The sequence below is a fragment of the Oncorhynchus clarkii genome, chromosome 13, assembly GCF_045791955.1.
Source record: "Oncorhynchus clarkii lewisi isolate Uvic-CL-2024 chromosome 13, UVic_Ocla_1.0, whole genome shotgun sequence".
Lineage (NCBI taxonomy): Eukaryota > Metazoa > Chordata > Actinopteri > Salmoniformes > Salmonidae > Oncorhynchus > Oncorhynchus clarkii.
Window position 1 is genome coordinate 45,171,533 of NC_092159.1, and position 22,429 is coordinate 45,193,961.

The 22,429-nt window shown below is 42.7% G+C and overlaps 3 protein-coding genes across 13 annotated transcripts in view; 1 reads left to right on the plus strand and 2 right to left on the minus strand.

The window, feature by feature from the left end:
* LOC139364862 (RNA binding protein fox-1 homolog 2-like) overlaps nucleotides 1-7,896 on the plus strand; it is a 41,052-nt gene extending 33,156 nt beyond the window's left edge. For 4 of the 10 annotated variants that reach the window (XM_071102015.1, XM_071102017.1, XM_071102021.1 and 1 more), the window contains 7 exons: nucleotides 643-730; nucleotides 861-917; nucleotides 1,052-1,196; nucleotides 2,577-2,622; nucleotides 4,161-4,255; nucleotides 4,539-4,677; nucleotides 4,801-7,896. In XM_071102015.1, the coding sequence (XP_070958116.1) occupies nucleotides 643-730; nucleotides 861-917; nucleotides 1,052-1,196; nucleotides 2,577-2,622; nucleotides 4,161-4,255; nucleotides 4,539-4,677; nucleotides 4,801-4,845 (615 nt within the window). In that variant the 3' untranslated portion in view covers nucleotides 4,846-7,896. Of the gene's footprint in view, nucleotides 1-642; nucleotides 731-860; nucleotides 918-1,051; nucleotides 1,197-2,576; nucleotides 2,623-3,009; nucleotides 3,053-4,160; nucleotides 4,256-4,538; nucleotides 4,678-4,800 lie in introns of those variants that run through there. The other 6 variants (XM_071102019.1, XM_071102018.1, XR_011626507.1 and 3 more) reach the window with 5 other exon arrangements.
* Nucleotides 7,897-8,654: 758 nt separating this feature from the next.
* LOC139423971 (G-protein coupled receptor family C group 5 member D-like) lies at nucleotides 8,655-13,827 on the minus strand. Of its 2 annotated transcripts, none has more exons than XM_071175637.1 (4): nucleotides 13,650-13,827; nucleotides 10,469-11,757; nucleotides 10,127-10,178; nucleotides 8,655-9,398 (listed from the first exon to the last, which is right to left on the minus strand). In XM_071175637.1, exons 2-3 carry the CDS (start codon nucleotides 11,685-11,687, stop codon nucleotides 10,129-10,131), a joined length of 1,269 nt encoding a protein of 422 aa, XP_071031738.1. In that variant the 5' UTR covers nucleotides 11,688-11,757; nucleotides 13,650-13,827; the 3' UTR covers nucleotides 8,655-9,398; nucleotides 10,127-10,128. The 2 variants fall into 2 exon arrangements, with proteins under 2 accessions (XP_071031738.1, XP_071031737.1); XM_071175636.1 differs by having other exon boundaries at nucleotides 10,127-10,182.
* A 3,135-nt stretch (nucleotides 13,828-16,962) lies between these two features.
* LOC139423972 (retinal cone rhodopsin-sensitive cGMP 3',5'-cyclic phosphodiesterase subunit gamma-like) lies at nucleotides 16,963-21,803 on the minus strand. Its single transcript, XM_071175638.1, has 4 exons — nucleotides 21,732-21,803; nucleotides 19,576-19,733; nucleotides 19,362-19,402; nucleotides 16,963-17,823 (listed from the first exon to the last, which is right to left on the minus strand). Exons 2-4 carry the CDS (start codon nucleotides 19,719-19,721, stop codon nucleotides 17,747-17,749), a joined length of 264 nt encoding a protein of 87 aa, XP_071031739.1. The 5' UTR covers nucleotides 19,722-19,733; nucleotides 21,732-21,803; the 3' UTR covers nucleotides 16,963-17,746.
* Nucleotides 21,804-22,429: the final 626 nt, after the last annotated feature.

The window sequence follows — 22,429 nt, forward strand, 5'->3', positions numbered from 1 at the left end:
CCTCCACCTTATCTATTCCTTTCTTCTCTTACCTATAAATCTCTCTTCTTCTCACCGCTGGGCTCAACCACTGGCCCTCAGTGTAGCTAGTTGTCTCCACAATGAGTCATCGATTACACTCCTCTTGGGCAGAACACTTTAATTGCATGACTAAGATTCCCCCCTAACAATCCTCCACCCACTCATGTACACACGCGCACACAAACACCGCCAGGGAGAGCAGAGACTACTTCATCATAAGCGATGTTGTCAGCTGTCGTATAACTGGCTGGGGAGGAGGCAGCCTGGCAGGGAGGAGTTAACGATGTGATGCATCAAACCCACCACCGTATTGATGTGGACGATCCAGCGATGGTGAATGGGGAGCAGACTGTAACTGTGGCCTCCCTGTATGTGTACACACAATCACCATCTTCTTGGAAAATGGTCTGTTGACCTTAGACAGCAGGAGTGTTATTACCATTGCATTATTCACACATTCAGAGTTAGATATGCTTTATTTTAAGCAATTGCTATCACGTGTAAATGTCTAATATTGGTCCACTTGTGTGATTGTCTTTTGTGTCAGTGTTTGTGTGTGTTTCCTCAATTGAATAGAACGGGCCAAACGTTGTGCTCACTGTCCCTCCTCCCACTCCCCAGGTTAACAATGCCACGGCCAGGGTGATGACCAATAAGAAGATGGTCAGCCCCTACCCCAACGGAGAGGCCCTTAGCACCCTGCCATATGGTAACCAGATGCAAACTACTCCATTAGCCTCATTATGATCCCTAACTAACTGTTAGTCAGCTGCCCATCTCGCTGTGTATCCCCTATCTATATGAAACCCTCCTGTTTCTGCCTTCTCTCTGCTTCTCAGCAGGGTGGAAGCTAAGCCCAATGGTGCAGGCCATGTACGGACCAGAGCTCTATGCAGGTAAACCTCGTCTTCCTCTTAGATTTCATGCCCTTTATTTCACCCAAATCTGACTTCATTTAAGCATCCCTAATTCATAGTGCCCCCAGGCATTGGATTTTCATATCCTCTCTCTCTCCTTCCCTCTCCCTCAGTTCCGGGGTTCCCCTACCCGTCTGCGGCAGCGGCAGCCTCCACGGCAGCTGCGTTCCGTGGTGCCCACCTTAGGGGCCGGGGAAGGCCAGTGTACGGCACTGTGCGTGCGGCGGTGCCGCAGCCTGCCCTCCCTGCCTACCCTGGGTAAGGGATTCAACTACAGAATCCATCCTCTGAACGGACACACTTAACATGACGTTTATATACGTTCCTTCAGTAAATTCAGGACTTTACTATAAATACCAATAAGTGTAATGTCATTAGTTTGGTAGTATAGACACAAACTCTCTCTGAGCAGAACAATAAATTGATCCTCTGCGTCACACTGCACACAAAGACCAGACACATTTTCTTCCTATTTTTCTATGTTCCAATAATTCCACTAGATTGACTCACAGAGAAACTGTACTGTGTTGCATGTTGCTGGGCTGTGCCAATTGGTTCATGGGGATGCAACTGCTGTGGACTGCAATATTCTGGAGATGCAACTGCAATATTCTGGAGATGCAACTGCAATATTCTGGAGATGCAACTGCAATATTCTGGAGATGCAACTGCAATATTCTGGAGATGCAACTGCAATATTCTGGAGATGCAACTGCAATATTCTGGAGATGCAACTGCAATATTCTGGAGATGCAACTGCAATATTCTGGAGATGCAACTGCAATATTCTGGATTTTTTTTATTTTTACTAGTGCTGCAGGAAATGGCTCTTCCATATTTAATCCACTACTGCCTGGCTGATTTGTCCTCTGTCTGTCCAGGACCTTGTCAATGTAAATGGGCCTCCGTTCCCTCTCCCTGGGGGATGCTGATAGAGGATGGTACCCTATAATACATTCATGTTGATAATATCACTTGGTTCAGCAGTAATGGAAGAAATAAATGGTAGTGAATTTCCTCTGCATGCTGCATGTGTGTGAAATAACTGTTCTATCTCTCTCCTTGTGCGTTCACTTTTCCCCTCAATCATCTCCCTGTTGACTTTCCTCCACACTGGCTATCATTCCTGCCACTCTGGTCTTGGACCATCACACTGTACACACCGACCCTTCAATCTCCACTGTCTGCCATCTCCTCTGCTCCTATTCCTCCCTCCTTTGTCCCTTCCTATTTCCTCCCCTCTCTTCACCTGCCATCTCCTGTCTGCCATCCCCACTGTCTGCCATCTCCTCTGCTCCTGTTCCTCCCTCCTTTGTCCCTCCCTATCTCCTCCCTCAACCCCTCTCTTCACCTGCCATCTCCTCTGCTCCTGTTCCTCCCTCCTTTGTCCCTCCCTATTTCCTCCCTCCACCCCTCTCTTCACCTGCCATCTCCTGTCTGCCATCCCCACTGTCTGCCATCTCCTCTGCTCCTATTCCTCCCTCCTTTGTCCCTCCCTATCTCCTCCCTCCACCCCTCTCTTCACCTGCCATCTCCTCTGTCTGCCATCTCCTCTGTCTGCCATCTCCTCTGTCTGCCATCTCCTTTGTCTGCCATCTCCTTTGTCTGCCATCTCCTCTGTCTGCCTTTCTCTCGTAGCGTGGTGTATCAGGATGGTGGGTTTTATGGAGCTGCAGACTTATACGTAAGTAAATTCCCACTCACACTCCCTCACGACTCTCTCTCCTTTTTCTCTGTGCGTTTCTGCATGTGCATAATTAATTGCGCTGCACAGAGCTGCCCAAATGTGACTGAAAAAAATGACTGTTTCATGCACACAGCTCCTATGTTGAATTATGCTAATAGTTACACTCTGTACTTTACCATTCCACCGCTGCCTGGGATCACACCTGTGGGTCTGAGTTTTCCCAGAAGACAGACTGTAACAGAGGGTGTTGTAGTCTGGTGTTGTAACACGGGGTTCCAACATGGGTAGCCGGGCCGCTCTGTGTGCGCTTGTGTCAGGGCGCGTGTCTGTCAGTGTGTGTGCGTGTGTCCAGGTTGACAATGGCTGTTTCTGTTCTCTCTATAGAATAGTGTTTCAGGACTCTGTCATTAGTAGCAGATTGCCTCAGGTAGGGTCATTACCAAACACAGTGTGTATTTTTATTATCCCTCTGGTGATTGTGATCTTTTGATGTTGTTTTGAAACGGTAACTTGCTTTTCATTTTCCTACTAACTCACTGACATCTGCACAGGTGGATTGTGGGGAAGGGGTTTGTTACTAAGCTACTAAACAGCGTGTGTTCTTTGCCAGTTTGTTCAAAGAGAACCTGGTCTCTGAAAGGTAGACTGCTGGCAGTGATAACATGAAAGGTGGCAGTTGTATTTGTCTTGAAGTCACTGGCAGAGAGCCTCTTATTTCATACAAACACCAATGTTCCCAGCACCATTTCCTATGATTGGAAGTTACCACATCCATTATGCTGAGTAACATCCATAGCTGGAACAGGTACAGAGATGAGCTGGAAGATACTCTATCTGTGTAGCAGCAGTGCCCTGTGGGGCTGAAAATAAAGACGAGGAGAATACGGTTTCTTATTACTAAAGCTTGTCCCCAGCCCCTTCCCGGGCTCGACTCTTCTCTGAAGCATGCTGATCCACGTCTGCATGCTCTACAGGCATAGGCCTACCTTTTCTCTCTCCCCCTTACCTTCTCTTACAGCCCCCCTCCCTCTGTCCTGTCACTAGTTGTACTGCAGGTTTCCAGGGGAATGCTCTGGGTTGTGTTCTGTATGATTAGGTCCAAATGCAGTGGTGTGTTCAAATAGATTTGCATTGAATCGGGGCAAGCATGCTGTCTCAATGCCAGGAGGTGACACTGTGAGTGTGTTTGAGTGTGGCATCTCTATTTCCCCCCTCTCTCTTTGTCTTATATGCATATGAGAGATCACAATGATAATATGGATGGTTCGTGTAAATGTTACTTATCCTTCTCTATAATTCTGAATCGTTGATATGCTGCATTATTGACGATTGTCAACAACCTCCAGTGTAATTATTATGATTTGTTTTTACATGTGTTAATACTTCAATCTTTAACCACAAATGTTCTAAACTTGGTTGTTGTACTGTGTGATTCTTTAACTCACTCTGCACTTACACAACTCTGCCTCGGTAATGATCCTGTCTACCTCAGCTGTACCATGGTAATAACCTCCATTTGTCCCTCTGTCTCCCAGGGAGGCTATCCTGCCGCTGCCTATCGCTTTGCTCAGCCTACTGCTGTAACCGGGGCAACAGCTGCCGCGGCAGCAGCTGCTGCTTACAGTGACAGGTAAGAATAAGGAGGATCGTCTGAGGACTCAAAAAGCAGCAGCCTCGAAATGCAATAATGTGGCCAGACTTTTACACAATAACATGCTAGGCTATGACTCACAGTAGAAAGGATTTTAGTTGTGTTTTTCTGGTGGGTATTTATGATACATGTGATCTTACAGATCTTTTATGTGATTTGTAATATCTCAGCCTATTTATGAGTCAGTGCAAGGTGTGTGTTATATTCTCACTGTAACTATGTGCAGCTGAAATACATATGTGTTGGTATTCCTCTGGGACAGTTATGGGCGAGTGTACACTACAGATCCCTACCACGCTCTAGGTCCTGCTGCAGCTGCCTATGGAGTCGGTGCCATGGTAAGAGCCCCCCAGCCGCAACACTACAACAACAGGCTGGAAACTGAGTTATCTTCACTTTATGTAAATGTAGTTATTTACTTCTCGCACATCTTTTTCACTGCTGTCTGTTGTTTAAAAACAGATACATCTTCCTTTCATTATTTCTAATTTCTCTTTATCTCTCTCCCTTTCTCTCTCCTCCAGGCTAGTTTATATCGGGCTGGATACAGTAGGTTTGCGCCGTACTAAACAGCACTCGCACCACGGAATTCCACATTTCTGAACCTCTTCATTTGGAAAGAGCTCCCCTCCATTTTCTACGGGTGGTAGTATTAACCCATGTGTTTTGGAAAAAGGTCATCCACTCAAACTCAACTGTAACTCGGCTTGCTTCAACGGTCACACTCAGTGACATAGTAATGGATGAATGAAAACTGCCTATGAATTTCAAGACTGGCAACAATAACCGAAGACAACTGTGGGAAGAACAAGAATGGTTCCATAAAAAACACTATTGGACATGAATGGAGAAATTGCTGCCCACCAGTAACTTTTTACACTACATCACTACAAACATTTGCTCCTGATAGTCTGTGGTAATAATACTCAAATGTAAAATGCACACATATGTACACAGCTCAATGTGTTAGTACGACCTAAAGGTAGGCCATCACTAGCGTGAAATCTTAGGTCCTTTATATGAAACACTACATTGACAACCTGCCCAGTGGTGAACTCCCATCAGTTAAATAATGAACACATCCAAGTTGTTTTTTTTTTTAAAGAACCTGTTCAACAAAAAGGTGAATGGCACGAAGAAACATAATCTGAACTACAAAAGCTGAGCGACGACGCAGTTAAATCTAGGTAACAGCTGTTGCTCGGAAAATGATTAGAGAAATCCAAACAGTCTACCATTACATTACACCACCAACCCAACTGTAAAGGACAAAAAATGATAAATGGTGTGAAAATGACAAGGAAAAATAAACAAAATGACTTGTTTTTGTTCTGCATTACCTCAGTTTTTCTTTTCTATAATTATCTATGAAAAAGCGTTGCTTAAAGTTATTATATAATGTGGATGCAATGAAATTACATCCACTATCATCATCATTTTTCAGTTGATTAATACTGCTATTGCTGGTCTAAGTATTATGATTATGATTCTTACTGTAGTTGAAACTATAATGACAGGTCTTTTGATCTGTATCATGTACCCTTACTATCATATACCTACATTGTCTTCATTTTTCCTTTTGAGAATATTGTACAAGTCATGCCTGCTCAACACAACTCCGTATACATGTTCTCCTTACTAGACTATATGACATTCCAGGTGTAGCATCAGAATGGAGACTGAACGGGGTAAAAACATTGAAAGTGTCTGGGCATAGCTAACATGCTGTAGAAACCAGTCATGCAAGCTGGACCCAGCTATTTACAGATAAGAATGGAATTCTTAGGGGTTCGAGGGAACAAACCAGATGGTAGGAAACATGAGAGTTACAAACACTGCAAGTTGATGTTACTTTTGGTTTCACCATTTTTAATATATATTTTTTTGTCAAGTTGACACAAATACAGACACGCGGGAAGTGAAACAACGTAATGTTCACCCAATGCAATCTTCCTCCCTCCTATGTCTTTGGGAATGTTCTAGTCCAGTATGTATTAAAGTCACTGCCTCAATGCTACTTTAAGGTACAGGAAGTGGCCAACAAAAATATATAAATAGTCTTTGACCTATTATGTATCTCCATATACTCTGAATATGTTATTGCTATTGTTTCTTTTGGATCCAAAGATTCTCTAAAAGCACATTTGTTGGTCAAGTGTACACATTTATTCTACTTTTTCTGATTGTTCTTGCTGTTATTTTAGCTCTTTTTCTATTTTATGGTGGGTTCAAAGTGCTCCCTTTCAGTTTGCTGATGGTGGTGTTTTAAAAGCACCGTGTCCTGGGAAATGTCATCTGAGAAGTGGCGAGGGAAGATGGGGGCAATCATGAATTTATTTACATAATTTTATAGCAACCGATTAATAGACTTAAAATCCCCAAAATACATTTGGGAACTGTCACAGTTGGTCTTTTAAAACGGGGCTGCTGAATGTGCCAAGGGGGTTTGGATGAAGTGGTCCCAGGCAGATAAATCAGTGGAAAATGTTGGGTTAAATATAACATTTAGGAGTCCACAGTAGACTTGAGAGGGGAATTTGGCATTTTGATAGAGAATAAATGTCAGACTAGAGTGAGTGTGATGGTGAAACAAAGTGTTCTATTCCACACCCTTTTAAAGAGCCCCCACATGCCTCCTTTTTCCAGTTGGGAGTGAGTGTGTAGTTCAGGAACAGTTGTAGGGTGGAGGACCCAGGTAAAGAGCTGAGCCATAAACCACCTGTTGACATGATGATTACCATGTTGCTAGCTGTTTTATCAGGGCCGGCAGGGATGCATACAGCCGCATTAGTTATTCTGTTGAGTATTTATGCCATGATATCGTGAGAATAAGAATTTTGAACTTAAAAAGTATTAAAAGTATCAGTATGCATGTTTTTGTGAGAAGGACAGGGTCAAAAGTCATTTCATTTGTTGCATGAATCAAAACAATTTCTATGGAAAGGAGGTTATGTGAAATATGAAGGCAGGATTGAGAGGGGTTTCAACATAGTCCATTTGAGTTTGTTTCTAGTTGGGGGGGGGGGAATAATGATATGTAAAATACTGCCTGTGTTAAGTTTATGCCTGGGTTATCTATGTTCTTCTGTGGTCATGGTATCATTTCAATTACCAGTATCCCTTAGTTCAATTTTAATTTGGAATGTTGAACCCCTGCAGTTTTTCTTTTGAAGTATGTTAAGTAACCAATGATGTTGTCCCACCATGCACACAGCAGTCCAGCACAGACTGAACTGTTGTTTCCAATGCCTTGCATTGTAGCACAAGACTGCTCTATGGCACAGCAACTGACCATCCCTCCATAACCTTCCACTTGTTACCCAGCAGTGGAGACTCCCATGTGCCCTCTCACGGCGATCACCTTAGACCCAACTGTGTGTCTGACTTACCCCTGCACTGTGCTGAAGTCAACCTAGTGGGAGTTGTTGGACAGGGATTTCATGAGTTGGAATTGCATGTGACTTTTTTTGTTTTCACATGTGCATTGTTAAGCTCATTGATCCAAGTGATATTTTTTTTATTTTCTTCAAGTGGCTTGTGTATTTTTTTTCCATCTTCATGTTTGCCTTCTTTTTCCTGTCATTGTTATTGAATGTACATAATAAACGGTTTGGTTTTTATACTCTTCTTTTCTCAACTACTTATTTGGGTAAAATGTTTGATAGATTTAGTTGCCATTGATTAGTTTTATGTAATCATAGGGTATGGCTTGGTCACACAGTTCATACCTATTGTTCACTAGTAGTAGAGCTGGAGGAAACTATGCCAACTTGAACTCTAAAGTAGCCAATTTTCCCTAACCAATCATTGTGTCTAACTAACCATTGTGTCTAAAGTTAATGAATGTGAATGTCTGGGTTGAGCTTGGAGGAAATCTCATATCCCTGTTAATTGCTCTAATGCACAAGAGGCTAATTGCCAATTTGATGACATGCACTTCCAGATGATTGAAGTAGGACTAAGTGAAAGGATTACATTGAGGGCTGTTTGATCAGTGAAACAATAAAGCACATGGATCCACTGAATTATTGAGGTATTGACCCGACTGACTCGCCCACTATGAGATGACCATGATGGCTATAGGCAGGCAGAGTAGAACGTTATATTGCTCTCATGTCATTCCTAGAGCGCTACAGATCTATCATTAATATCAGTAAACTACTATTAGCATGGGGAAATGACATGATGGAATGCATTTGTTTACATTTGGTGGCTCAATAATGGTATGAACATTGAGGTAAATTGAATCCCACCAACAATAATTCACATCTTGTACAGTGTCACCTAGTGGTGAAAACAGTAGTACCACTCAGTCTAGCTTGTGCTTCTTTTTGTGGGAATGAATCAGCCCTCTGCTGTTAGATATGACTAACAAAAATACCTTTTAACATTCCATTTTAATAACACTTTTTCAAACGGCACAATATGCATAGCATGTATTTATATGCATAAACATGTGTTTATAAAGTGGGATGTAAAAATAAAAAAAATGGCATCCACCTTTACGTAAGATGTTAAGACATGATGACAAGGGTCTATTTTATCGCTGCCAGGTCCTGTCTCTCCTTCACACATGCCTGCCGCTGCCCCTGCCCATCCCGGCAGTTTGGCACCCTGATACAGACAGATTCACGCCTCCTCCTGCCTGAGACTATTAGACACTGTCTCTGGTGTTTTCAAGCAGCATGTTGCAAAAACACTCTTGTCACATTAGCTCAGATTCAGTAAGCTCATTCTATCTGGATCCAGCCTGAGTAAAGAAACATTAAATTAATCAAGGGGCCTTAGTCACGTAATTATGGGAATCATGTTGCAATGCAGGTTCTATACAAGACATATACATTTGTAGCTGAACTTCCAAAACATTTCTGGGCCATGTGAGAGTGCATGTATAAATGAAATTGTATTAGTCACATACACATAAATAGCAGATGCTATTGCGGTTGTAACGTTTTTTTTCTATATGTTAAGCTGTTAGGTTGTCTTTGTCTGTGGGTGTGTGTACATGAAAAGCAAAGCGATCTTAATCAGACAGGCTGTGTCCATAGTATACATCATAGGGCTCGCTGATGTTGGTGGTCTGAGGGCGAGGGATGGAGTAATCTTTGTCAGGATCTATTTCCTGAAACACAGACATAGTGAAACTTTAAAACATTAGTGAAGTAAATAATGTCAATTAGTTGTTCAGCATTACATATACATGGCTTGTAATGGCATGGGTCACATTCTTTTGTAAGATGTTATTTATCTTTTATGAACAACACAAGACATAAACATTCAAATGACAACATCATACAAACATCAACCACATCACACCTGCCCAGATCCACTAGCACACACCCCCACTACTTTCCTCCGCATGGCCTGAAACTGCACCATTTTGTTTCTCTCCGTAGCCCACGCTCTTTCAATATTGAAATAATAAATCATTAGATTTTTCCATTGTGTTAACGATGGCGAATTGATTGATTTCCAGGTTTTTAGTATACGTTTTTTCAAGATGAGTGATGAGAAGAGAATTGTCCATGGAAAACAGAAAGGAAAATGCCGCACCCTGCTGCTCACGCTCCCAGGTGATATTTATTTATAACAACTTTACAACCCTTAAGTTTTCATCAGGCATCCATGTAAAGTACCTGGATGTGCGTATGTTGTTCTGTTCTACAGCACAAGTGACTCTACACTTGTGCTGTAGAATTTGTGAATTGTGTCTCTTGTAAAATACAATTCTATACATTATCTTATACTGGATTAAGTATATATTTTTGTTAGTTATTCTTTGTTACACCATGCTGATTCTCGTTCCTATAATCACCCAGTAAGCCCAGAGCCATTTTGACGCCTACTCACTGTCATTGAGAATCCAGACTCATATGGTGATTGGAAAACGGGGTCTTGTTTTCTGCCTGGGGAAGAGAACACGATACAGTGACTCAATTATCTGCAGATTCCATACAGTGAGTTTTAAAGTGACAGATTGTGTAATTAACCTCATATGTCATATTTTATTCATTGGATCTAGTCCATATATGATGTAGCTTCCATGCTGACTTATTAGTACTGTACCACCAGTCCATTTTCTGTGTTTCTAATGTTATGTTGCTGATTAACTAAACGTAGACATGCAGTACAGTACATTTCCCTGCTTTACTCCTTTCCAGTGCTACTGTTTCTCACTTCTCCGTTCCTCACCGTCGTTCTCAAAGCTTCTGTTCTCCCTCCCTTCTTTCGGGCTCCCCAGCCCTGGCAAGTTGGCGTTGGGACTGGTCCATCCACCAAAGTCTAGGGGGCCCTCCTTTGAGCTCGCCTCCCACCTGCAGAGGAGAACCACTTGGGCTAGTCCGTGGCCCAGCAGCAGGACCCAGCCGTTGGCCACCAGGGCTATACTCAGCACCGGGTCATCCCACTGCGGCCGCCGGCCCATCTCCATGTTACCCCGGGTCAGCAGGGCGATCCACACCACCCAGATGGCAGCAGACAGCAGCAGGGTGAGGCAGAGCAGCGTGGCCTGGACCTGGCTCTGTCGGTGGCTGCCCCCGCTGTAGCTGTAGGTGAGACAGGAGCGGCAGAGGCAGCACAGGGAGAGGACCAGGCTGGCGGCCAGCAGAACCAGCACGTAGATGAGCAACATGACAAACTCCCCCTGGGAGTACTGACAGGGCTGGCCGTCCCGCAGCAGCACGATGATCAGCCACTCTGTAGCGATGACCACCTGGAGGGTGGAGAGGGCCAGAGCCACCCCAGCCTCCCCCCAGCCCCGGGCTACAGAGAAGCCTAGCAGGGCCAGGCAGCGAGCCAGCAGGCAGGAGAAAGCCAGGGAGAACAGCACCCCGAACAGGAAGAGGCGCGTGGGGCATGTCTGGGTGGTGAGGCGGATGACGAAGGCAAAGGTCAGGGCGAAGACCCCCGCCGTGCTGAGCAGGAACAGAGCCATGGAAGCTACGCTCCCCCCGATGCCCCTGCGCTGGCGGGATGACACACACATCCACAGGGTCCAGAACAGCAGCCCCACCAGCAGCCCTGAACTGACCACAAAACCCAGTGAGGCCAGGCTCTCCACTACGATACCCCATGCCGCCTGACGGTCACACAGGTAGGAGTACACAGGGTCCAGATCCGCCCCACACCCCAGGATTGCATCCTGGGAAGTGGAGTTTGAGGAAGAGTTGCGTTGGAGGAAGGAAGTGGTGCCTCGGTTGATAGTGGACTTTACAGTGGGATTGTTAGTGGTGGTATTGGGGATAACATTAGAGCTAGTGGCAGCACTGGGAGGGATGGTTTGGTTGAGGTTACTGGCATTCAGTGTGGTCTGACATGTGCTGGGAAGTGGGACATTGAATAGTAGGATGAGAAAAATAGATTTGTGTATCTGGAATGGAAAGACCATCCTTTTGTTTTGTTTTGTCTGCATGTTGTTGTGTCCTTCCTCTCTGGTTTTCTGTTTTGATGGTATACTCCCTGCTCAGATGGGCCCTTGCTACCTGGAAAAAGTAGCATACATGAGAGCGTGTATTTTTAACTCTGAATATCTTTATTTATAGAGCATAGCAGTATTTAGGACAATCAAATCAATTAAGGTGCTTTTGAATAAAGATGAGAGAGAGAGAGAGAGAGAGAGAGAGAGGGGGAAAGAGAGAGAGAGGGGGAAAGCGAGAGAGAGAGAGAGGGGGAAAGAGAGAGAGAGAGAGAGAGAGAGAGAGAGAGAGAGGGAAAGAGAGAGAGAGAGGGGGAGAGAGGGGGAAAGAGAGGGGGAAAGAGAGAGAGAGAGAAAGAGAGAGAGAGAGAGAGAAAGAGAGAGAGAGGGGGAAAGAGAGAGAGGGAAAGAGAGAGAGAGAGAGAGAGAGAGAGGGGGAAAGAGAGAGAGAGAGAGGGGAGAAAGAGAGAGAGAGAGAGAGAGAGAGAGAGAGAGAGAGGGAAAGAGAGAGAGGGAGAGAGATAGAGAGAGAGGGGGAAAGAGAGAGAGAGAGAGGGGGAAAGAGAGAGAGAAAGAGAGAGAGAGAGGGAAAGAGAGAGAGAGAGGGGGGGAAAGAGAGAGAGAGAGAGAGAGAGAGGGGGGGGGGGAAGAGAGAGAGAGAGAGAGAGAGAGAGAGAGAGAGAGAGAGAGAGAGAAAGAGAGAGAGGGGGAAAGAGAGAGAGAGAGAGAGCAGCCAGAGGGAAGGGAACAGCCAGACCACAGACATGCCAGGACAGGGAAATAACTTCGTGTACAAGGTAAGAATAGAGGAATTAGGAGTGATTTAATTAGGAACAGGTTCTAGATACTCTACATCAGGGATGGACAACTTGGAGGGAGTCGGGGCCACAGAAAATCTGAACTCATCATGAGGGGTCGCAGTTGCTCTCGGGTCTGCGTACCCACATTGTTTTACAGATCATTTCCTGCAATTCTACACATTTTGCCATAGGGTGGAGAGAAATGTTTAGATAGCTGGCCGCAAAACTAACTTAGGGATCTAAAAAATGTTAGCTGACATGGGATAATTGACAGACTATCAGTGCTTTATATGACAAGAGAATAACTGCTGATGCACAACCACCTTTCGAAATTACACCTTGTATATTCCACTATTTTAACTCGCAGCAGTAAGTTGAAACCCCAACTGAATTCGTAATAAATCATAAATAAATTGTGACGTCCCGTTGCCCATCCCTGCTCTCCCACAGAGGAAAAATATAGACTACATTAACTCATAAAGTCGTGTGAAACCAGGAAAGACGGCAATAGGGAGTGAGCGTGACAGTGAAATACAAATGCAAGGGAGGTTGACACACTGAGATTGAAGTGAGAGGGAGTGAGAGAAAGAAGCCAGAGATAGACTCTCCTGATAGTTGATTGTCACTTCCTCTAGTTCATAACAGAGCCCTTGTTTCAGTGTCAGAGATTCAAATATGACATTTAATATGCTTATCGCTGGATAAATATGGCCCTGGCCACTTTATTTAACCCTTAAGGATAACTCCGTTTTGCACAGAGGGCAGGAGATAAAACCTCTAAAAGTCACTAAAACATCTCTATCAAGTCTATCTTTACTGATTATTTAAGGAACATGTTTATGTGGCTCGTAATTTGTTACATAACATAAACAAATATTGAATAAAACAATTGTTTTGAATGTTTCTCCATTGATTGGGTCGTTGAATTGGTTGACAGTAACAACAGTCTAAACAATAATTATTCATTGTCATCCAACAACAGGAGACATGACGGCATCGCTGCCTCAACTGCTTACTTTTAATCTTGTGAGCAACATTTTTACTTTAAAAAAACAAACTCTTCCTGTGGCAAAACAGGTGGCAAAACATTTGGTAGGGTATACCTCCATTCAAGCTACAACTTTCAAACTAACAGAGAATAGTAACATGAATTATTTACCCTTTATCCTGAGGCTTCAGTGCATCCACCTCTGTGGTCGGTGGTTATTTCTGATCCTACTTGTAGTTCCACTTGAGATTTGCAATAAACTCTCAGCTGATGTATCAGTACACAGTCATCTATGTATGAACGTGCCTCCTAACTCAAGGATGTTCCCATATCTTTCACAGGCAGTGCAAGAGGGAGGGAGGGAAAGCAGGAAGAGAGGAATGAGAGAGGGAGTAAATTATTTTGGAAACGAAAGATGATGTTTTTTTTTCTTCACCTCACCCACATTTACATCTAGTGGTGAAGCGATAGGAGAGAAGTTTGGACTGACCCACCCCTGACTTCCCCTCCTCACACTCTCTTTTTCTTAGTCTATCTCACAAAACAGCAAAGTATAGGTGGGGCTCGAATCCCTGGAGGCTATGGAACAGGCACTGACACACACACACACACACACACACACACACACACACACACACACACACACACACACACACACACACACACACACACACACACACACACACACACACACACACACACACACACACACACACACACACACACACACACACACACACACACACACACACACACACACACACAGTATTAAGGAAATGCTAAGGTTGAACATCTATCTATGAGAGTTGACCACATGATTGGAAATTATATGCATAGGCAAGGATCTGAATGCCATGTCATCATAAATAATCACACTGCTGGTTGCTATGTTAAAAAGAGAGAGGTTACAGGTGAGAGGGAGGGTTTCCACTAGTTACTACAACCACAAACTCAAAATGGGCTATTCATTCAAACAAAAATGTGCTTTTTGGTTTTAATTTAAGGTTAGGTTTAGACACAAGTGTGGTTAGGATTAAGGTTAGGTTTAAAATCTCATTTTTGTAGAAATGGACATGGTTTATTACTTTGTGGCTGTAGTAACTAGTGACAACCGAGGAGGAAGGAGGAGGCTGAATAACACAACTGACTCATCTAACTGTCCCTGAGACTAACAATAACCACTTAGACATAACCCCACAACACTGATAACCCTCAGGGAGGGAGAATGCCTTCCAATGGGTCTCTGTATGAACAAGCCCGTGCTGAGCTCCTGGGATCAAGTCTGTACAGGCAAGGACGTTCTGTAAGGTGTGTGTAAATGGAGCAGAGTGGATCAACACTGAAGCTTTCATAGAGACAGACACAAAGGCCGGGATAGTTTGTCTGTTCACAGCATAGGATTTCCATAAGCTTCAGGGACCTAGGAGAAAAATATACAGTATCAGCAGACTATCAAGAGTTACTAAATACATATTAAAGCACAGACACAGACTGACCTATGAACACAGGGCATCAACCAATACAACGTAGCAACACAAATGGCAAAGACGTTTTGAGAAAGATTTTTGGGGGACTGTGAAATAAAGGAGTTGATTTCGCCATCCTTTCGTGTGCTAAGGGATTGTAACACCCAGGACATTGTCTGGGATATTCCAAGAGTGGCATACTGTATTATTCTTACTCAATATTTGTGGTTGGTATGTCATGGAAATGAGTAACCGCTTGTGAGAAATATATACAGTACCAGTCAAAAGTTTGGACACACCTACTCATTCAAGGGTTTTTCTTTATTTTTACTATTTTCTACATTGTAGAATAATAGTGAAGACATCAAAACTATGAACTAACACATATGGAATCATGTAGTAACAAAAAAGTGTTAAATAAATCCAAATTTATTTTAGATTCTTCAAAGTAACCACTTTTTGCCTTGATGACAGCTTTGCACACTCTTGGCATTCTCTTAACCAGCTTCATGAGGAATGCTTTTCCAACAGTCTTGAAGGAGTTCCCACATATACTGAGCACTTGTTGGCTGCTTTTCCTTCCCTCTGCGGTCCAACTCATCCAAAGCCATCTCAAATTGGGTTGAGGTCGTGTGATTGTGGAGGCCAGGTCATCTGATGCAGCACTCCATCCATCTCCTTGGTCAAATAGCCCTTACACAGCCTGGAGGTGTGTTTGGGGTCATTGTCCTGTTGAAAAACAAATGATAGCCCCACTAAGCGCAAACCAGATGGGATGGCGTTTCACTGCAGAATACTGTGGTAGCCATGCTGGTTAAGTGTGCCTTGAATTCTAAATAAATCAGAGACAGTGTCATCAGCAAAGCACCACCGCACCTCCTCCTCCATGCTTCACGGTGGGAACCACATACACGGAAATCATCTGTTCACATACTCTGCGTGTCACAAAGACACGGCGGTTAAAACCAAAAATCTCAAATTTGGACTCATCAGACCAAAGGACAGATTTCCACCTGTCTAATATCCATTACTCGTGTTTCTTGGCCCAAGCAAGTCTCTTCTTATTATTGGTGTCCTTTAGTAGTGGTTTCTTTGCAGCAATTTGACCATGAAGGCCTGATTCACGCAGTCTCCTCTGAACAGTTGATGTTGAGATGTGTCTGTTACTTGAACTCTGTGAAGCATTTATTTGGGCTGCAATCTGAGGTGTGCAGTTAACTCTAATGAATTTATCCTCTGCAGCAGAGGTAACTCTGGGTCTTCCTTTCCTGTGGTGGTTCTCATGAGAGCCCGTTTCATCATAGCGCTTTATGGTTTTTGCGACTGCACTTGAAGAAACTTTCAAAGTTCTTGACATTTTCCAGATTGACTGACCTTCATGTCATAAATAATGATGGACTGTTGTTTCTCTTTGCTTATTTGAGCTGTTCTTGCCATAATATGGACTTGGTCTTTTACCAAATAGGGCTATCTTCTATATACCACCCCTACCTTGTCACAACACAACTGATTGGCTCAAACGCATTAAGAAGGAAAGCAATTCCACAAATTAGGCACACCAGTTAATTGAAATGCATTCCAGGTGACAACAACATGAAGTTGGTTGAGAGAATGCCAAGAGTGTGCAAAGCTGTCATCAAGGCAAAGGGAGGTTACTTTGAGAATCTCAAATATAAAATAGATTTTGATTTGTTTAACACTTTTTTAGTTACTACTATATGTGTTATTTCATCGTATTGATCTTCACTATTTTTCTACAATGTAAAACATAGTAAAAAATAAAGGAAAACCCTTGAACGAGTCGGTGTCCAAACAATTGATTGGTACTCTACATTTGTTAAAGTTTCAAACTACAGTCTGCTATGGTGGAGCAACGTAGAAAAAAATATGGTTGAATTATATGCTTATGAATGTTCATTAAAAGAATGTCAGAATTTCTCATATTTCCTCAGAGATGACAGAAGAGCAAAGGACAACATGAGTATTGAAAATAAAAACTTTAATGTATCTATCAGGACATACAATCACACATACACATTCCGTCATATGAATGTGTTTGTGTTTGTAACACATCAATATATTTATATTATGTTTGGTGCCATACCGTGCACTAAGAAGGGGGCGGTGTGGGAGCACCACAGGGATAACAGGGAATGCCTTCACCATAATGATCTATGACAAAGCATCACACACCCTCCTCCCTGGTCTCATCCCTTTCGTTTCCTGTGTGTTCACAGTAGCACGCCTTATCAACAGCAAGTAAAAAACACAATGCAAAAAAGAGATTGGGGTAAAAAAGGGAGGGTAACGAAGATAGAGGTTGCATTGGAAACAGAGACATATTTACAGTTCTGTGGTAGACTATAAGCAAGTACAAGCTAGTCATAGCTAGTCTTTTGCTTGCGTCCAATTCTGTGGTTGATGGTTCACAGAGGAATTGGGGGACTAACGGGATCTGAGTGGTTACAAAAGGATAGAGGGAAGGGGGAGCCGAGGTAGGCTAATGTAGAGAGGGGTGGGGGTGGTCTTGTCTTATCACATCAAGTATCTCTTATGTCCTGTATAAAATACAGTATAATACTATTATATGATAATAATAAAAATAAACAGTTCAGTGTTCCGTCTGCCCACCGTATGTGGTCTTTCAGGCCGCAGTGCCTGACCACAACAGACTTAAGAACAGCGTGGAGTGACGAGATGACTTTAGGGGGATGGCCAGTCACCTTATGGTGGCGCGCCAGACTAACACAGAAGGAAAGGGTCAAGAGCGTAGAGGTTAAGGGAAGGCAGGAGACAGCAGTCTTAGATGATTCCATATTTGGCCAGATCACTGAGCTCCATGTCGCCGTAGGCCTCCCATGGGCAGACCACTGCTATGTCTAGAGAGAATGAGAGAGGGAGAAATAATTACTATTGATTGTCCAGTTGATGAAAAAGGGAAAGAAACACTTGTTGGTTGTCTTGGTTGTCGATATACAGTGCCTTCAGAAGTAATTTCACATTTTGTTGTGTTACAGCCTGAATTGAACATGGATTAAAACACACAATACCCCATAATGTCAAAGTGGAATTATGTTTTGCACATTTTTTACAAATTAATTACAATTTCAAATCTGAAATGTCTTGAGTCAACACATTTTCTTGGATGGACTCACTCTGTGTGCAATAATAGTGTTTAACATAATTTTTAAATGACTACCTCATTTCTGTACCCCACACAAAAAATTATCTGTTTGGTCCCTCTGTCGAACAGTGAATTTCAAACTCAGATTCAACTTCAAAGACCAGGGAGGTTTTCCGATTCCTCATCACAAAGGGCACCTATAAAATAATAAAAGCAGACATTGAGTATTCCTTTGAGCATGGTGCAGTTATTAATTTAACTTTGGATGGTGTATCAATACACCCAGTCTTTACAAATATACAGGCGTCCTTCCTAACTCAGTTGCCGGAGAGGAAGGAAACCGCTCAGGGATTTCACCATGAGGCCAATTGTGACTTTACAATGGTTATAGAGTTTAATGGCTGTGATAGGAGAAAACTGAGGATGGATCAACAACATTGTAGTTACTCCACAATACTGACCTAATTCACAGAGTGAAAAGAAGGACCTCTGTACAGAATAAAAATATTACAAAACATGCATCGTCTAACAAGGCACTGAAGTAAAACTGCAAAAAATGTGGCAAAGCTGTTCACTTTTTGTCCTGATTACAAAGTGTTATGTCCAATACAACACATTACTGAGTACCACTCTCCATATTTTCAAGCACAGTGGTGGCTGCATCATGTTATGGGTATGCTTGTAATCTTTAAGGACTGGGGAGTTTACAGGGTAAAAAGAAAACGTAATGGAGCTAAGCACAGGAAAAATCCTAGAGGAAAACCTTCCACCAGACACTGGGAGATGAATTTACATTTCAGCAGGACAAGAACTTAAAACACAAGGCCAAATCTACACTGGAGTTGCTTACCAAGAAGACAGTGAATGTTCTTAAGTGTCCGAGTTACAGTTTTGACTTAAATCTGCTTGAAAATGGTTGTCTAGCAATGAGCAGAGCTAAAATGTTTAAATAATAATGGGAAAATATTGTGCAAAACTCTGAGACTTACCAAGTGATTTGAACATGTATTGACTCAAGGGAGTGAAAACGTATGTACGTATACTTATTTTCATTACATTTGCAAAAATGTCTTGAAAGATGTTTTGTCTTTGTTATCATGGGGTATTGTGTGTAGATGTGTGATCATTTGTATTTATTTAATCCATTTTGAATTCAGGCTGTAACAACTAAATGTGGGATAATTCAAGGGGTATGAAGACTTTCTGAAGGTGCTGTATACTGAAAGTAGAAATACAAATATATAGATGAACAAACATGACTACTGATGATTGCAGATGGAATATCAAAGTTACCTGTGCCAAGACCCTCCATGCCTGGGATGTCATCACCAAATCTGCAATTGACAAGGAAACATGTTTGTATCTTACAGATGATAGAATTTTTCTGCCTGTATACATGTTTGAGAATGTGAGAAAATGAAGAGTGAAGTGTGAATATGTGGAACGGTGTGTGTGTGGTTTTTGTGTGTATCTGTGTGAATGTGTGATGACAGGGAAAGATTCTCACCCTTTCTGGCCAGGCTTGGGGGCCTTGCTCTTGAATGTACGGGTTTGCCTCTGCTTGAACTTGGGGGGTCCCTTCTTGGGGGTGGTGGGGCCAGCTGTCCCAGCGGGCGTTGCCAGGGCACTTCCTGCAGGGGGAGCTGTGTTCATTTCTGCTGAGGTCTGACACAGAGAGAGAGAGACAATAGATTGTTACAAGACTGTACATAAAATAACATTTGAAATGTCTGTATTGTTTTAAATTTTTTGTGAGTGTAATGATTACTCTTCATTTCTGATTGTTTATTTAATTTTTGGTTTATTTCACTTGCTTTGGTAATGTAAACATGTTTCCCAAGCCAATGAATCCCATTAGAAAAAGAGATGGTGAGCTGTTATAGTGTTGGCCAGAAAGTCTATAATTTCCCTCTATCTTGTATTATCCTGACTCCCATTTTCTACGTCTATCTTAGCTAGTTTTACTTCACTTCACTTCAGGTCTGTCTGCCCCCCCCCCCCCCCCCCCCCCCCTCTTCTCTACTGCTGTCTTTCTGCTAATCTCTTGCTCTCTGCCAGGCTCCCTCCAGCCACTTTACTGGTAATCAGAAAAGATCAGGGGGATTTAGCTAAACAGCCAGATTATCTCTGATTCCATATAAAACCCAATTTGATGAATTGCCCTTCTTAAATCCCAGGAATGTCCTCTGTGTCACATGCAATTGCTTAGAACACGAAGGGAGGGGGGAAATCAACTCCTTCATTTCTCAGTCCCCATAATATATTTTTCAAAACATCTTTCCCATTTGGGTTGGTACATTGTCTTGACACTGGTCACTCTCCTTTCTTAGCATGGACATCTTGTTTTTGGATGTCTGATTTTACATGATCAATTATTTTGACCTGACTAAAATATTGAATTGACTTTCCCCCACTGAATTTATATACATGCATATAGCAGTGTAACACTATTGTAAATGATATCTTCACTACTGTGCATCTGATTTTAGATCCCATTGGCCTTTGATGTCGTCAGTGAAAAAAAGGTTGATCCTTATGACTTAGTAAGGAAGTTGGGACGGACGTTAATTAATGATGGTATTGAGACCGGCAGTGGCTGGCCTGCCAATCTCTTTAGTGGCTCAGACACTATACTGGACAACAGGTGAGGCCACACTCTGTCCTTGTTCCTGTTCTTCTTCATCCATTTAAGCAGTATCCTCCTAATCTGTCTCCTGAGTACCCACTTCCCCGAACCTGGGAGCTCCTTAATCCTGTTAACATAATGATGTGGATGGAGCTCACTTTACCAGGACACGGTATGTAACTCAACAGATGCTGCACCTGCATGAGTTCACAGATCTGGCTCTCCCTATGTGGCTGCCTAATGCCCATCCAGAGTGGATAGAGATCTGTAAAGCGGTGCAAAAGCATCTGTTGTTGTGATTTCAGTCTCTGCTTCTAACAGGTAAGTCTAGCCTCTCTCTCTAGGAATGTGGTGTCTGCTCTCTCTCAGATATCTGCCTTCCACTGGACGTTTTGAAAATGCCCCCTAAGGAGCAGAATTAACCTGTCTGTTTCTACAGTTCAACTGTTTCTGCAGGTCAACTGTTTCTACAGTCACATCATTGTTTTCCCACCTAGTTCCCACTGCGCTATTATAAACAAAATCTCACTGTTTCAATATCAACACTAGCATACCACTGAGTGGGAAGCAATGCATTGGCCATGCCTTCTTAATGGTATTCTAGTATGGAATACTGGATTCCTCCATGCACTGTGTCCATAATCCATTGTTTCACTTCCCAATCTGAATGCACACTCATTGCTATCATGCTAGAATTCTCAATGAGCAGGTGAGCTACAATTACAAATGCATGTACATTCTGCATCATGGCTACAGGTGTTAGATTTGCATGAGTCAATCAATCACAATCTTAGAAGTTGATACTCTTAGAACTTCTCCTTTACAAGTGATGTGTGCTTATACTGTAGCACTAATGTATTCATCTATATTAGCGATATGTAATTAAGTAGTAATAATGTATTATTTCTAAGGAATAATAAAGAAAAGTAGCAATAACTATTCCCCAGGTCGTTGTGGTAAATGAGAATGTGTTCTCAGTCAACTTACCTGGAAAATAAGGGTTAAATAAATAAATGCATAAAAAGTCTCTGCCTCACCTAATTTCACAAATGTTCCAAGGAGCTTCTGTCTCGAAATGAGAGCTACTGCTGCATGTCAGTCCAAGAGCAAAATGAACACAAGGAAATGGCCTTCGTTTAAATACCCCTGATTGTTAATCCTGGAGTCTCCTGGTTTCCAGTCACATGGTCTCCAAAAAGGTCAGCCAGCTCCTTCAGCACCCCACTCCACCTTCATTCCTGGACATCAGAGGAGGTGGGGACGTCAGTGAGGAAGGCCAATACAGTCGTTTTTAACTAACTTATCCAATTAAGCCTTGGCACGCCTGTGTCAAGCTTGTCAAAAGAGTCGACATTGTCTGTATGTGGTTGCGTTCCTGGTCCATGTGATGGGTCTTTAAAGAGTCTGCGTTGTCACTGTGATTGGTCTTTAAAGACTTTTGTCACTCATGATGTTCCTTGATCCTTGTGATCAGGTGGTACGGTTAGACCACTATCTTCTCCTGACAACTATTTTGTTGCCTGAGTGGGATATTTTACCTAAGATACACCAATAGCTCTAGTAAAATAAAAAAATAACACACACACAAACACACCTGAAAAATAAAGAACATTTCCTGACTTGTCATGTAGGTTAGGGGTCAATTTACTAAAGTTATTTTACTTGGTGATAATCAGTGTGTCTGTATTTAGTGTATTTTTGCAGGTGGCATTCTTTAACAGTCCTGTTACAGCTG